This window comes from Tenrec ecaudatus, chromosome 11 (genome assembly GCF_050624435.1).
Source record: "Tenrec ecaudatus isolate mTenEca1 chromosome 11, mTenEca1.hap1, whole genome shotgun sequence".
NCBI lineage: Eukaryota > Metazoa > Chordata > Mammalia > Afrosoricida > Tenrecidae > Tenrec > Tenrec ecaudatus.
The window spans coordinates 75871456-75885755 of record NC_134540.1 but is presented as its reverse complement, the minus strand read 5'-3'; the positions used below and the strand labels follow the sequence as shown (position 1 = coordinate 75885755).

The 14300-nt window shown below is 41.8% G+C and overlaps 1 protein-coding gene across 5 annotated transcripts in view; it reads right to left on the bottom strand.

Moving 5' to 3' along the window:
- Positions 1-472: 472 nt before the first annotated feature.
- Positions 473-14300, bottom strand: part of IL1R1 (interleukin 1 receptor type 1) — a 54926-nt gene continuing 41098 nt past the window's right edge. For 4 of the 5 annotated variants that reach the window (XM_075563327.1, XM_075563325.1, XM_075563326.1 and 1 more), the window contains 4 exons: positions 13724-13872; positions 10794-10937; positions 5906-6073; positions 474-4178 (listed from right to left, as the gene is read on the bottom strand). In XM_075563327.1, coding sequence (XP_075419442.1) covers positions 3763-4178; positions 5906-6073; positions 10794-10937; positions 13724-13872 — 877 coding nt within the window. In that variant the 3' untranslated portion in view covers positions 474-3762. Of the gene's footprint in view, positions 4179-5905; positions 6074-10793; positions 10938-13723; positions 13873-14300 lie in introns of all 5 variants that reach the window. The other variant, XM_075563328.1, reaches the window with a different exon arrangement.

Here is a 14300-nt window from a genome sequence, read left to right as displayed (position 1 = left end):
TTGCACCACTGACCTTGAAATGGCAGTCCAACACTTACGCTGGGCACCATCAGAATTCCTTTTTAATTCTTACACTACCTCTCATAAGGCATGCTACCCATTTATAGACAAGGAAGCTGGTGCACAAGGAATGTGTTCTCACATGGCACCAGGTAGGTGGTGGAAGCAGGATTTCTAGCTCTCTGATTCAAAACCTCCACGTCTGCTGCCTTCTCCTCAGTTCCCAACAGAGCCACCAGCTCATGAGAAATGCTGCAATATAAGCATAAAGAGCCATTGACTGGGTGGGCCCCAAAGGACGCCCTGCTAACCCAGCTTGTGAACTTCAAAAGAGCATGCACTTTGCTTACCCAGTTTGCCAATTTTGTTCACCCACCGAGTCACAAGAGAAAATACACAGAAACCTTTTATAAAATTTAAGTCTTTCCATGCTGCCTTTATCAATTTTTTTGAAAAAGAAAATAGATAATAATAGGAAAACATTTTAATCCATTCTAGAAGCATACTGAAACAGAGTGCATTTGAGGGTACACAGGGGGAGCTACAGTTCACTGTAACTTCACCGAAGGCCTCTGAACTCCTCCCAGCTCTCTGAGACGCCAGCATCCTCACACTAGCTGAGGTCTGGGAACGTGCCAGAAAACTATACATTAAAAAGACAGAGGTTAGTTTAATGATATTACTCACTGTTATGTTTCAGCAATTTTATTTGAAAAAAGTACAGTACATTGATGAATGATATATGATGTGCAGGAATCTGGGGTTTCAATATAGAAAAATACTTGGCATTTGCTGCAGAATTATACAAAATGTTAAAAATAAAAACAGACACAAAACTCACACACAAAACCCTTCATCATGAACCAGTGCAAACATCATTTATCCATAATGTCATTAAAAATGGCTCAACCCCTTCTTTTTGTTGCACATATAAGATACGATGAAATAAAGTTAGGAGGGAAAATATCAGCGATGCTAAACCAGTTCTAACAACTGGTAATTAAATCATCTGTTGCAATGACAAGCTTTTTAAAAAATACTTAAAAGCTGAATTTTGAAAATGACTATCACGAAGTACAGTAAACCCTCACAGACAAGGGGCGGTGAAAAAGATTTCAGGGAAAACAAAATGTCACAGGAAGTTCATTGGGAGCCGGGTGTGCTGTGTCTTCCTCTGGAATCCTCCCTGACCTAAGGGTGTGTCATTTCACTTTCCTGTTTGGGCGCCTCCTCCACCCACAGTGATCAGTAGACTCTTGTCCCTCCCTGAGTGCCAGGTGAAATCTAATTGTAACTCTGGGTTGCTTCCCATCAACCACCGCCAGCCCTTACCTCCTGGCCAATTGTGTCTCTAATTCTGATCTGCAGAGCTGGCTTTCTAGCTGCTACTCATGCCATCCCCCTCTATCAGCAGCACCTGAAAAGCCATCCGCCGCAGTCTCTAGCTGCAGCTCCTTAAAGGTACCTTTGGAACATGACACTCTCCAGCTGGGCTTCCGGCTGCCCTCTGTGGGTGCTGCCACCGGGAACAAGGCACGTTCTTTGAAAAGGACCTCCCCACCACAGCAGCACGACCCAGTGCTGTCTAACTGCAGCGAAGAGACGATGGACAAGACTCCAACTAGTCTGTTCTGTGTGTTTGTCTGGCTCTGACTGCTCTGGAGAGGGGACAAGAAGAATATCATTTTCTTCCAAATAAAATTTTGTGTTCACGCCTGCCATTAGATATTTCTTAGCATCCTAGTTAGATTCTGTTGAGTCGGCCCCGGCTCATGGTGACACCACGTAGGTCATATGGGGACGTTGTCTGGGCCTGTGCCATCCTCTCCGTGGTGGTGGCTCTTTGTGAGTCCAGTGTTGCAAACACTGTGTCAATCCACTCTCAGACACTAAGAATATGAGCAGCAGGCGACTTCGCCTCCTGGTCCACACCGCTTTTGTAAGCATGCCCGTGTCCATCTGACGCTGGCACAGAAACCCCGGAGCGCTGCTCCTCCAGGTCTGATAGTTCCCAACCCCGAGGACTGACCTTCAACTTTGTAAAATATTTTTTATCGCCTACCTGATCAAATAAATAAATAAATTGTTTACATTTTTATTTTACTAAGGGTTATTTACTTTTGGGTGAAAAAAAAGTATGAAGATAGGAAAAAAATTCCTAAACTCTAAACATCATTTTTGAAAATGCCAACACTCAAGACATGGAATGAGGTTTCTTACATAAAAGTACTCCTCAATGTTGCTACCTCTTTCCAGAAGTGTCATTTCTTCTCACACAATTGCCCATCCAAGGTGGGGACATCTATGGACTCAACATCAAGTATTCAAAGCACTGGGTTATGGGCCAGAAACTGAGGTCCCAGCCCTCAGCCCAGTAGTGCTAACTGCATTATTTTTTAAAAAATCAACAAAAAAACTAGCTCACATGTTCTCTCTATAAAATTAGAATTGCAAACATTATATAATCTGAGGTCTTATAAAAATATAGTGCTATGCAAATAAACATGTGGTATGTGCAAATGCCTTGTGGAAGGCACTGAGAGACACACGTATAGAGGCTTGCCCAGAGGGTACAGCTGCTGGCTGTGGAAAGCATATACTTTCTCAGGAAGTGATCATGAACAGGAAGCCCAAGCAGACCAAGAGGAAAGAGCATTTCAGCGCTGGCTCCCATGCAGTCTCCTGGGTATAAACTCTGAGCTGGAGAAAACGAGAGAAGGCATTCTAGACAGAGAAAACCTGGCAGAAAGGCAGAGCAAGGGCAGATGCAGGAGATGCCAGGCTTGCAGGGGCCTGAGGCTGAGCTAGGCGTTTGCTTGTGAGGAGCGTGCAGGGAAGCCGTGAGGACACTCAGAAGCCGGCCTGCAGGAGGGGAGGGTTGAAGTGCTCCTGGGAGGAAGTGAGCTCATGAGCCAGGAGCCCTGTTTTGGTTGGTTTGTGTTCGCCGGAGCATAATGAGGTGGGAGCCGTGTTTCATCGGTGGTTAATCTGTGGGCTGTGTGTGACAGAGCCTGCCGGGACCAAACACGACTCCGTAGTTGTCTTTTCAGAGAAGGAATAAGTCCAATACATGCATGGAGGCAAAGAGGAACAAAGTGTTCTATTCCAGGGAGGAAAACATAGAGGTAAACCAGCTCTCTGCTGCTATTGCTTTCAAAACACTCTCTCCTTCAAAAAGCTAGGGTTATTTCAAAACCTGAGCATCCCGAAGCATCTCATTGCTGTTGAAATGACAGTTTGACAGGTCTATGAAATGACATTCTGTGGGAAATGACTGCTGGCTGTGTGTGTGCATAGAAAATGCAAGGCACGTGTCAAATTTACCAAGAATAAATAATTCTACCTTCCTCTGTGAGATCAGCCAGACAGTCCTGTCGCACTGCCCAGGGCAGTTGCTCTGGGGAGTGGGTGGGGCATGCCTCTGAGTTCCCAGAAAGGCCCTACATCAAAACCCTTGGGACACAGCCGACGTCATAAAACCTTCTCAGATGCTGACAGCTGGCTGCGCTTTCTCTTCATTCGTGTGCTATCCCTGGGCCTTTTCTCAACAGTTCAAGCTTTAAGAGGAACATCCCATCAGCTCGTGCCTTTTTAAAAGACGGTCCCAAACACTCTACTCTTCTTGATCTGGCCTGCCATTGTCCCATCGTGCTCTGTAGTCATCCGATTCTAGGCAACCTCAGGGGACAGGAAGCACAGACCAGCCTAGGACACTTTTAGACAGGAGCCACCCAAACAATTCTTGGCCCACGTGTCTCCATGCTACCCAAGCGGAACGTGGACCCCCTTTTCACATGATTCTGTAGAGTTGCGGCTCAAGGCTCGAGACATCAGGTGTGAGGATGAAGGTGCCTTCCTTGGAGCTGGCATGTAGAACCGTACATTTTTCCAGAACCTTGTCTTAGCAGACTGTGACTTCTCTGTAAAGTCCCCTGGCCATCGGATGACCTTCTGTTTCTGCTTAAGGAATTTAATTGATTCGGACATTTTCTCGTAGTCTTGGATTTTCTCCAGCTCCAGCAGGATCACTTTAAGGCCGTTGTGAACGAGAGCATTATACATGGCTATCTGTTCTTCAGAGGTATCCCCCAGGCAGCTGAATCCCAATGTATCTCGGACCAAAATGATAATCAGCCTTCTGCTTTTCTTTATGTTTTCATCCATGACCTCAACAATGTCTGAAAAGATGAGGCACAGCATAGTAGAATTCAATTTTAATCACTCTCTATAGCACCAACTCCACCCTCCCCCCCACCTGGTTCTTCCATTCTCTGCCTTTATATCCCCTAGTGGTCTTTTATACTTCACTTACATTTAACATTTGAGAAGTTTTCTCTTTCATAGGTCAACTACAAAGTCCCAATACTACATTGAGTACTAAGAAAAATCAGTTGTATATATATATCTATACAATATTGTATATACATATATACAATATCTATATATATAATAATCAGTTGTGTATATATACAATAATCAGTTGTGTGTGTATGTATATGTATATATATATATACATATATATATATACACATACATACAACTCCTATTTTGTTTTGAGTGCCTGGGCAGTGGCAACAGTTAAGTGCTTGGTTACTAGTGGAAAGGTCGGTGTTTTGACCCCACCCACAGCATCTTGAAAGCCAGACTTGGCAACTTCTTTCTGAAAAGTCCCACCTGGGAAGCCCTGGTGGAGCATTCTACTCTGCACACATGGGCAGACATAAGCTGGGATCAACTTGATAGCAACTAACAACACATTTTATTCTATTAGTTATAAAGTAACTATTGGGCCTAACTCATTAACTTTTCAAAATAAAATATAAATGGTTTAACTACTGCTCTAATCATATATGAGGGGAGCCAATACTTGGTATTTTTTTAAGTCACTTTATTGGGGGCTATACAACTCTTATCACAATCCATACACACATCAATTGTGTAAAGCATATTTGTACATTCGTTGCCCTCATCATCCTTAGAACATTTGCTCTCCACTTAAGCCCTTGCCATCAGCTCCTCATTTATCCCTCTCAGTCCCTGCTCTTCCCTCCCTCATGAACCTTTGATAATCTATAAATTATTATTTTGTCATTTTTACACTGTCCGACATCTCCCTTCATCCACTTTTCTTTTGTCCATCCCCCAGGGAGGAGGTTATATGTAGATCCTTGTAACCGGTTCCCCCTTTCTACCCCACCTTCTCTCTACCCTCCCAGTATCACCATTCTCAGCGTTGGTCCTGAAGGGACCATCTGTCCTGAATTCCTTGTGTTTCCAGTTCCCATCTGTACCAGTGTACATCCTCTGGTCTAGCCATATTTGTAAGGTAGAATTGGGAGCATGATAGTGGAGGGGGAGAAAGTATTTAGGAACTAGAGGAACGTTGTATGCTTCATCATTGCTACACTGCACCCTGACTGGCTCATCTCCTCCCTTGCAACTCTTCTGTAATGGGATGTCCAGTTGCCTACAGACTGGTATTGGGTCCCCAATTTGCACTCCCCCTCATTCACAATGATTTGACTTTTTTGTTCTTTGATGCCTGATACCTGATCCCTTCAACACCTCATGATCACACAGGCTGGTATGCTTCTTCCATGTGGGCTTGGTTACCCCTGAGCTAGATGGCCGCTTGTTTACCTTCAAGTCTTGAAGACCTCAGATACTATATCTTTTGATAGCCAGGCACCATCAGCTTTCTTCACCACATTTGCTTATGTACCCATTTGTCTTCGGTATTTTTGTTTTAAGTGAAAGAGATTACCATACACCATTAGAAGAGGTTCTTAAAATTGGCAAAAATGTTCACTTGTGCCACAGTTTTCTGTAAAGATGGAACCTGACTCCAGTCATAAAATTTGTTTCACAATAATAACCTTTTACTTTTTATTCATTGTATACATACCTTCCCCAACATAATCATCCCTCCCATAAATGAATAGGGTATAGCCACACTGTTTTTCCAAGACCTCAGGCAAGATTTTAAACACAAAAATATCTGAGTCGGAGGCAGATTCTTCCCCAATGGTCTTTGGATACAGTATATATGCATCGTAGATCTTTCCATCTGAAGCTAAAGGGAAATATAACACATTTAGATCCAAAAGGAAATAGAAAAGATGAAGTCAGTACCACAAGCGTGCATTTCACATTTAAATGTTGAACCATATTATGAACGAAGCTATAATACTACAGGCATGACGGTAAGTTAACAAGTATTGCTACCGTGCTCCCAGGTCATGCCTGCAAAGGTATACTCCAAACAAAACATGTTTAAATCTATTTCCTTAATCAATGGGTGGCTGTAGCTGAGTTCTTCCAGTTATAATGTAGTTGTATAAGTTCCTAATGGTGCCTGGGGCCAGAGGAGGGTAGGGGGGGGGTGTGGCAGGGTGGAGGGGGCACTCAAAAGAGTGGCTTCGGGATGGAGGGGCATCTGATGGCCAGTTAAATTCAAAGAAGAGAAATCAGCCTGAAGCATAACCTTGATAGATTTCCTCAAAGGACAAAGGATGATCATATGGGGCCTATTATGAAGAAGGTTCTTTTTAAAATTAAAAACTGCTTTGAAGAGAAAGAGGTCAAAAATATGGCATCAGAGAATTTTCCTTCTCGTTCACGTGTCCGAGGAGGATGTCAAGATAACACAAAGAACTCCAAGGAAGGACTAGAAACAGGGAGACCCCACCTTCGGAAGTGTGTAGACCTAGATGCAGGATATGCGGAAAAACAATAGCTTCTTATTTTTATACTTTTGTTTAATAAAGGCTTTTATGATTTTGTGGCAATACTTTTTTTTTTGGTAAAGCTTATCTCATATGATAAAATAAAACAAATTCACTGCCATTGTTTGGTGCCGACTCATAGTGACCCACAGAACAGGGTAGAACTGCCTTCTTTGAGTTTCTGAGACTGTAACAGTTCACAGGAGGAAACCAAGGTGCGGCTGGTGGTTTTGAACTGCTGACCGCAGTCCAAGTAGTTGCCACTATTGCACCAGCGCTCCTCCTCTCATATGATGCCTTGTTAAAATATTGATTTCTTACAAGATTTTTGCTTATTGTACTTTACTACAAAGTTGTTCTTATCTGGTGTTGATTGTATGTCTCTACCTCTCCATGTGCTACCTCTCCGTTAGTGTCTCTTTCCCCAAAAGATGCAACCCCAAATTCTCCTTCCTCCTTTTCTCTACTATTCTGCTATATTTAAATTGCTCTCTCTATACCCAAATCCCACAACGTTCTCTTACCCAGCACCCTGTGTTTCCTAATGGTCTGTTAGCTTCCCTTATTTAAAATCTAAGGAGCTTTCTTTCAAAATTCATCCACAAGAGGTGAAAGTTTCATTTGGGATGAAGAATATTCATTTCCTTTGATACTTCATTGTGATGTTATTATTTTTTTGCACGGTTTAAAAAACCGTGACTAGGTTATTGTGGGCAAAATGCTTTAGGGATCATTATTTCTACAACCTCAATAAAAGTAGATCATACTAATTATGAAATGATACTTATATATGACAATGCATGTCAATGTGCTCTACTGGCCTGATATGCAAAGTTGTGATTCTGGAAGTTATGTCACCAGTCTTTCAAATACTAGATAGGTCACCCAAGGGTGAAGAAATTTCAGGGGAGTTTTCAGATGGGAAAAAGAAGCAATAGGCTGCCCACATGTAAGTGATTAGCTGTTGACAACCTTATGAGTCACAGTAGATTGTCAGATGTGGTGCCAGATGATGAGCCATTCAGGTTCGAAGGCACTCACCTTCTTAAGCTGAGTCCCTCATAATGAGATGGGTGGGTAAAGGTTTCAGGACCTTCATTTGCTGATGGGGTTTGACTCAAAGCAGCTACCAAGGTCCATTAATGACAGGAATGTGGAATCTATGAAGTATGAATCTGGGAAAATTAGAAGTCACCAACAATGAAATGGAAGATCGATATCCTAGGCATGAGTGAGCTGTGATGGACATGGCAAGTTTGAGTGCAAGAGCTTCTTTTGAAGTAGGAGCAATAGTTGGGCATGTGAACTTGGTGACCAAATCAAAGGTGGAAATAGCACAACAGAATTTAGCAATACCAAAACTTCTTTATTGCAAACAAGTTCTTTCAAAAACATATATGGTGAACATTCACATGGACTTCACACAGGGGTTGCACAAGAATGAACCTGACTGCACCTGTGGGAACAGGTGATGGAGATGCTCAATATCATCAGCCCAAACAAGACAAGAGGCTGACTGTGAAACACACCATAAACCGCTCACACGTAAGGAGCTCTGGTGTTATCATGTGTTATGCATTGGACTACTACCTGCAAGGTCAACAGTTCAAACCCATCAGTAGCTCCATGGGAGAAAGATGAGGTTTTCTGCTCTCATAAAAATGTATAGCTCCAATAGCATGTGGGAGCAGTTCTGCTTGATCCTATAGAGTCACCACGAGTAAAAACTAACTCTATGGCAATGAATTTGGTTTTGAGTTTAGAAGTTGAAGTAAAAGAATGTGAGAAGGAGTCCACAAAAGTAAAAAAAATATGACCTTGATGTGTCCCAGTTATGTATTGGGTGCTTACAACAAAGCCAGCAGTTTTCAACCACTGGCTGCCCCATGGAAGGAAGATGAGGCTCTCTGCTTCTGTAAAGACTTATGGTCTTGGAAACCCAGAGAGGCAATCCTACTCTGTCCTATGAGGCCCCTATGAATCAGAAGTGGTAGTGAGTGAGTGTATCCCACCTGAAGTTGAGAATATCACAAAAACAGATTTGAGGCATTGAACACTAATCACACAGACTTGAAGAGCTGAGAGATGACATTAAGCACATCCTCCATGAAGAAATAAAAGATCAAAGTGAGTATCAGAAGAGATTCTGAAACGTGTCCTTGAGTGGAGAGTAGCTAAAGCAAGTGGAAGCAATGACGAAATCAAAGGGTGGAACAGAACGTTTCACAGGGCAGCTGAATGAGCCGAAGTAAAGTATTAAAGAAATGTGGAAAGATCTGGAGTTAAAAAGTGAAAAAGGAGGAACACACTCCGCATTTCTTAATCTGAAATAAGGGAAGAAAAAATTCAAGCCATAAGTTACAATATTGAAGGATTCCATGCAAAAAATAATAAAGGATGCAGGACACAAACAAGAAATGGAAGGTACAGAGCCACTGTACCACAAACAACTGGTTGACATTCAATCACTTCAGGTGTAGTATACATGGTCAAATACTGATGGTACTGAAGGAAAAAGTCTAAGTTGCACTGAATGCATTAACCAAAAAACTAGGTTCTCAGAATTGATGAAATACCAATGGAAACACTTCAACAAGCTGATGAATCACTCAGTACTCAAACAACTACCCGGACAACTTATTGGAAAAGAACCGTATTTGTGCCCCTTCCAAAGAAAGGTAACCCAACAGAGTACACATATTACTAAGCAATATCACATGCAACTAAACTTTTGCTGAAGATAATTTTAAAATCGTTGCAGCAGGACATCAACAGAGAGCTGCCATAAAGTCAAGACAGATTCAGAAGAGGCAACGGCAAAAAGTTATTGTTTTTGTCAAATGGATTTGGGCGTATAGTAGAGAATACCAGAAAGATGTTTGTTTGTGCTTCTAACTATACAAAAGCATTTAACCGTGTGAATCACAATGATTTTCAGATAACATTGAGAAGAATGGGAATAAAGGACGCTTCATTGTGTTCACGGTACACGGAACAAGAGGGAGTTGCTGGAACAGCAAAGTGAAACACTGGGGGTTTAGAATCAGGAAACAAGAGCATCGGGCTACATCCTCTCCCTATGCGTATTCAATGCGAATGCTCAGCAAATCATCCCCCAACCGAACTACGCGAGGAATAATGACCCATCAGAATGGGAAGAACACTTACGAACCACCTGTGAAAATTAGGTGCCAAGCCTTGTTTGCTGAAATCCCTTTCAGGACTGGAAGCACTTACTACAGACTTCAGTATGGATTTCAACACAATGTTAGGAAAACAAAAATCTTCACAACTGGACCAATAGACAGGATCGTGAAAAATGGAGAAAAGCATGAAGCTGTCACAGATTTCATTACGGTAGGATCCCCAATCATTAGTCAAGAAATGACATGGCATTACTGCATTCGGCGAATCTGCGGCACAAGACCTCTTTTACAGTGCTAAGTGAAGAAATTTCTCTGAGGACTAAAGTGTCCCTGCACCAAGCTATGGCATTTTCAGTTCCCTCGTATGCAGGTGAAAGGTGGACCATGAACAAGGAAAAGTGTAGAAGAATCAATGCGTGTGAATCATGGTGTCGGTGAAGCTTATTGAAAGCAGCTTGGGCTACTAGAAGAACAAACACATCTATCTTGGAAAAGTACAACCAGAGGCTCTTAGAAGTAAGGCAGTATTAACTTCATGTCAATACTTTGGATTTGTGATCGGGGAGATCAATCTCCGGAAAGGGCATCATACTCGATCCAGAGAAGGTCAATGAACAAGAGAAAGGCGTGCCATAAGATGGATGGACACAGTGACTGCAACCATGGCCTCAAAGATAACAATTGTGAGGATGTTGCAGGACCGGGCAGTGTTTTGTTTTGTTAGGCACGGGGTCTCTATGAGTTAGAAAGACTTGATTGCACCTAACGATAACAACCATTATGAATGAGGGTGATCACTCTCCTTGTACACTTCACATTTCCATTTCATATTTAAGTGTAAACCCTCTTAGCCATCTTCCAGAGCAGTTGAACTCTCCTCTATCACTAACAAGAAAACATTGCATAGAATTCAAAATCTTACCTTCTCCTGGGAAAAATTCATAGCGGCAATCCCTGTACCACAGAACAATATCAACCTTGAAGATTTTATAGATGAAGATGGAGCACATAATTACTACTGTTAATATGGAAAATATCCCAATTATGTAATTCTGGAAATCACGCACTACAGTGGAAAAGAGAAAAACAATGGGCACACCAGTGTGAAAAGTTTGAACAGAGTACATCAACCATGACCATCTCAGAGAGGTCATATTAGGAATTGGTCTATATTTAGGATTAGCCCCGTTATTATATCACACTTAATATTGAATACAAAAGAATGCACTCTAGCCTGGATATTATATAAAATTATAGCACATTTTATTCAATTTCCATCTAAATAGTATAATGCATGCTACATAGAAAATCACCAAAGATTATGGTTAGAGTATTCTATAGAAAAACAAATAAAAGTCAAATTCATTCAAAAGTCTACAATAAATCCCAGCATGAGGAGAGTCCGATGGTGAACGCTGAGCGAGAGGAAAGGGCGCAAAGGAGATCTCAAAACCTTAAGCTAATTCATTACCACTGAGCCTGGAAATCGTCGTGGGAGCAGCCAGCCACATCTTTTCCTATGGAGCGGCGGCTGGGCTTGTACTGCTGATCCTGCGGTCAGCAACCCAACACCGACACCGCGAGACCACTGGGAGTCTCTAAGGGCGGTTATATATGAGAATGATCCCAGTCCACATCAAAAAGGAGGGGTGTGGGGAGAAAGAAAAAAAGGTGACAGAGGAAAAGAAAGTAGAAGGAAGAAGAAAGAGTCTTCTAAATATCAGGGACCACGTAGGCACGGAGAGTAGAAAATCTGACAGCTTTTTATTATTTCAGTTTTCTAATTTAGAATTTTGATCCTTCTGGAATTGGTATATGTATGAGGCGGGAATCAAGACACACCATCTCCTTAGATCAATAGCCAGTCGACCCAACTGATAGTTCACACTTACAACCCTTATGTTGTTGTCCTTAGATGTCATTGAGTTGTTTGCAATGCATAGTCAACCTATGTACAACAGAATGAAACACGACCCATTCATGAGCCATGCTCCCAATTGCTCTCCAATTGTTGAGCCCATTGTTGCAACCACTGCAGCCCTAACGAAATCATGATCTCTAGTTGTATAAGTCCTCCAGATTCATTGTTGTTTTTCAGAATCAGTTTGATTCTGGGCCCTTTTTGCATTTCTATATGACAATGAGAAGAAACTTCGCAATATAGAGACATATTCCAAAGACACATGGATCCTAAACACACAGGCACACAGACCCCTGTTGATGGTCTTGACTGGAAGAGCTTTGACTTTACCAATTCATTTGGAGAGAACTTACATATTTGGAATATGGACTCTTTCAATTTATGAACATTATATATCCTGTCATATTTTTAGATCTTCATGTATATCAACAAGGTTATTTTAGCTTGTATTATAAAGGCCTTGATTAGCTTTTGCTAAACTTATTCCTAATTATTTGATCATTTTGATGCACCTGGAGTCCTGGTGGTGCAGGGGTTATGAATTGGCTTATGGTCTGCATGGTGGGAGTTCAAGTCCAAGGGAGACAGACTGATCTTTCTACTCCCATACACAGTTACGGTTTGGAAACCCATGGGGGTCTGAGGGGGGTTGCTATGAGTCAGCATGGACTCAATGGTAGTGAGATTGTTGCCTGTACATATTAACTTTTAAATATAATTATGGTTTGGGGCTGCTAGTATTCTGACAGACACATATATTCCAGTGATCTTGCTAACCACACTTACTAATTCTAAAAATGGCTGTAATTTTTCCCCAATTTTTTCCAATAGAATGAGACCCAGTAACTTCCAATATTCTATTTAGAAAATAGATATTTAGAGTTTCCCTCTATGCCTCCATTCAATCATTCATGCAATCATCCACCTCAAACTGTTTATTAGGTGCCTGTAATGGACCAGACCTAAGTTAATACTAGCTTGGGAAATACTTTGTGTGGCAGTTAGAGTTTATGACAACTTGAATTTGTACAAAAGTGCAGGGGTGGAAGTCAAGCCAAGATATAAATGAATGATGCCTCCTTGGGGTGTCGCCTTCTTATAAGGGAGAAGCTAGGAACTTCCCTCTCCTTCTTCGCCCCTTTGGCTTCGTACTCGGTGAGACTGTCTGCTTCCAGGGGTAGCCCCGTGTGGACACCAGCCTCAGACCTTCCCGCATCCCTCTTCGCCTTTCTGCGTCACTGGTCTGCAGGGGGATGAGTCTGAAGAGGGCTCTGGCCAGTATGGGACTGATGGCCTGGGATGCTTACTTCATATGAAATTACTTCTAGACAAAAAGTTCTTTTTTATACACATATGAGTGTCACTGGATTTATTTCTCTACACAACCCAGATGAACACAGTAAGATGAACTGTCTGCACGATCACAGACTTTACAATCCAGCAGAGAGAACTAAGTATGATAGATCCTGTAATTGGGAACATATGGTGCTCTGGAAGTGCATACCACAGACCCACCAAACCCCAAACCTAGCTCACCACCATCAGCCAATGCTAACTCATAGTGACCCTACAGGACAGGGTAGAACTATCCTTGTGAGTTTCTGAGACTGTAATTATTTATGGGAGTAGAAAGCCCCGTCTTTCTCCCATAGAAAGGCTGGTGGTTTTGACCTGCTGACTTGGCTTGTAGCCTAATTCATAACCACTACCACACTAGGGCTCCTAATAGGATCCCTATTGGGCAGTGAGCTGAGTTAAGGGTAGATAGCATCTTCAACGACGAAGCAGTTCAGCTGAGTATGAACAGGAAGTTAAGAGGAAGCATAGAGCACTCTAGGCAGAGAAAATAGCCTGGAGTGAACTTCAAATGATGAACCTCAAAGTCACCGTAAAAACAAAGCTGCATTTCCAACACGTCATTTCTTGCTTACCTGGATGTATCAATTGGATGTATGCTGCACTTTTGCCATACCAATTTATGGATTTGCAGACAAATGGATGTAGATAAAATTTACTTTCTACTTGTGAAATATTAAGTGTTACGATTGCTATTTGACTGTTTGTGTGATGATTTTTCACTCTGTTCAAAAAAGAAAATAAAAATGAGTAAATTGCATCAATGCCAAGTAAGAATACACCTGGCTTATCTCTTTACTTATAAGGAAGATTGTGGCAGAAATAATTACTAAAATGACAAGAATCAGATTGCTGACCATGCCCGCAGGATACTTTATATCCCAAGACCATTAACAGTACGTATGCACTAGCAGAGAAATCAAATTTAAACTACAATATTTGATGAAGAGGAAAAGGAAAAAAGGAAGAGGTAGAAGAAAGACACATGCATCCTAGCTCCCAAAGAACAAAGAGAACGTATTAAGAATGCTTGAGACATATTATTAAAGGCTTTACCCTCTCAGGAGGTAACCAGTAGTCATTAGTGACTTTTAAGCAATAGGGTGCTTAATTCCTAGCCATCTTTAAGTACTCTAGGACAATGGTTTTACT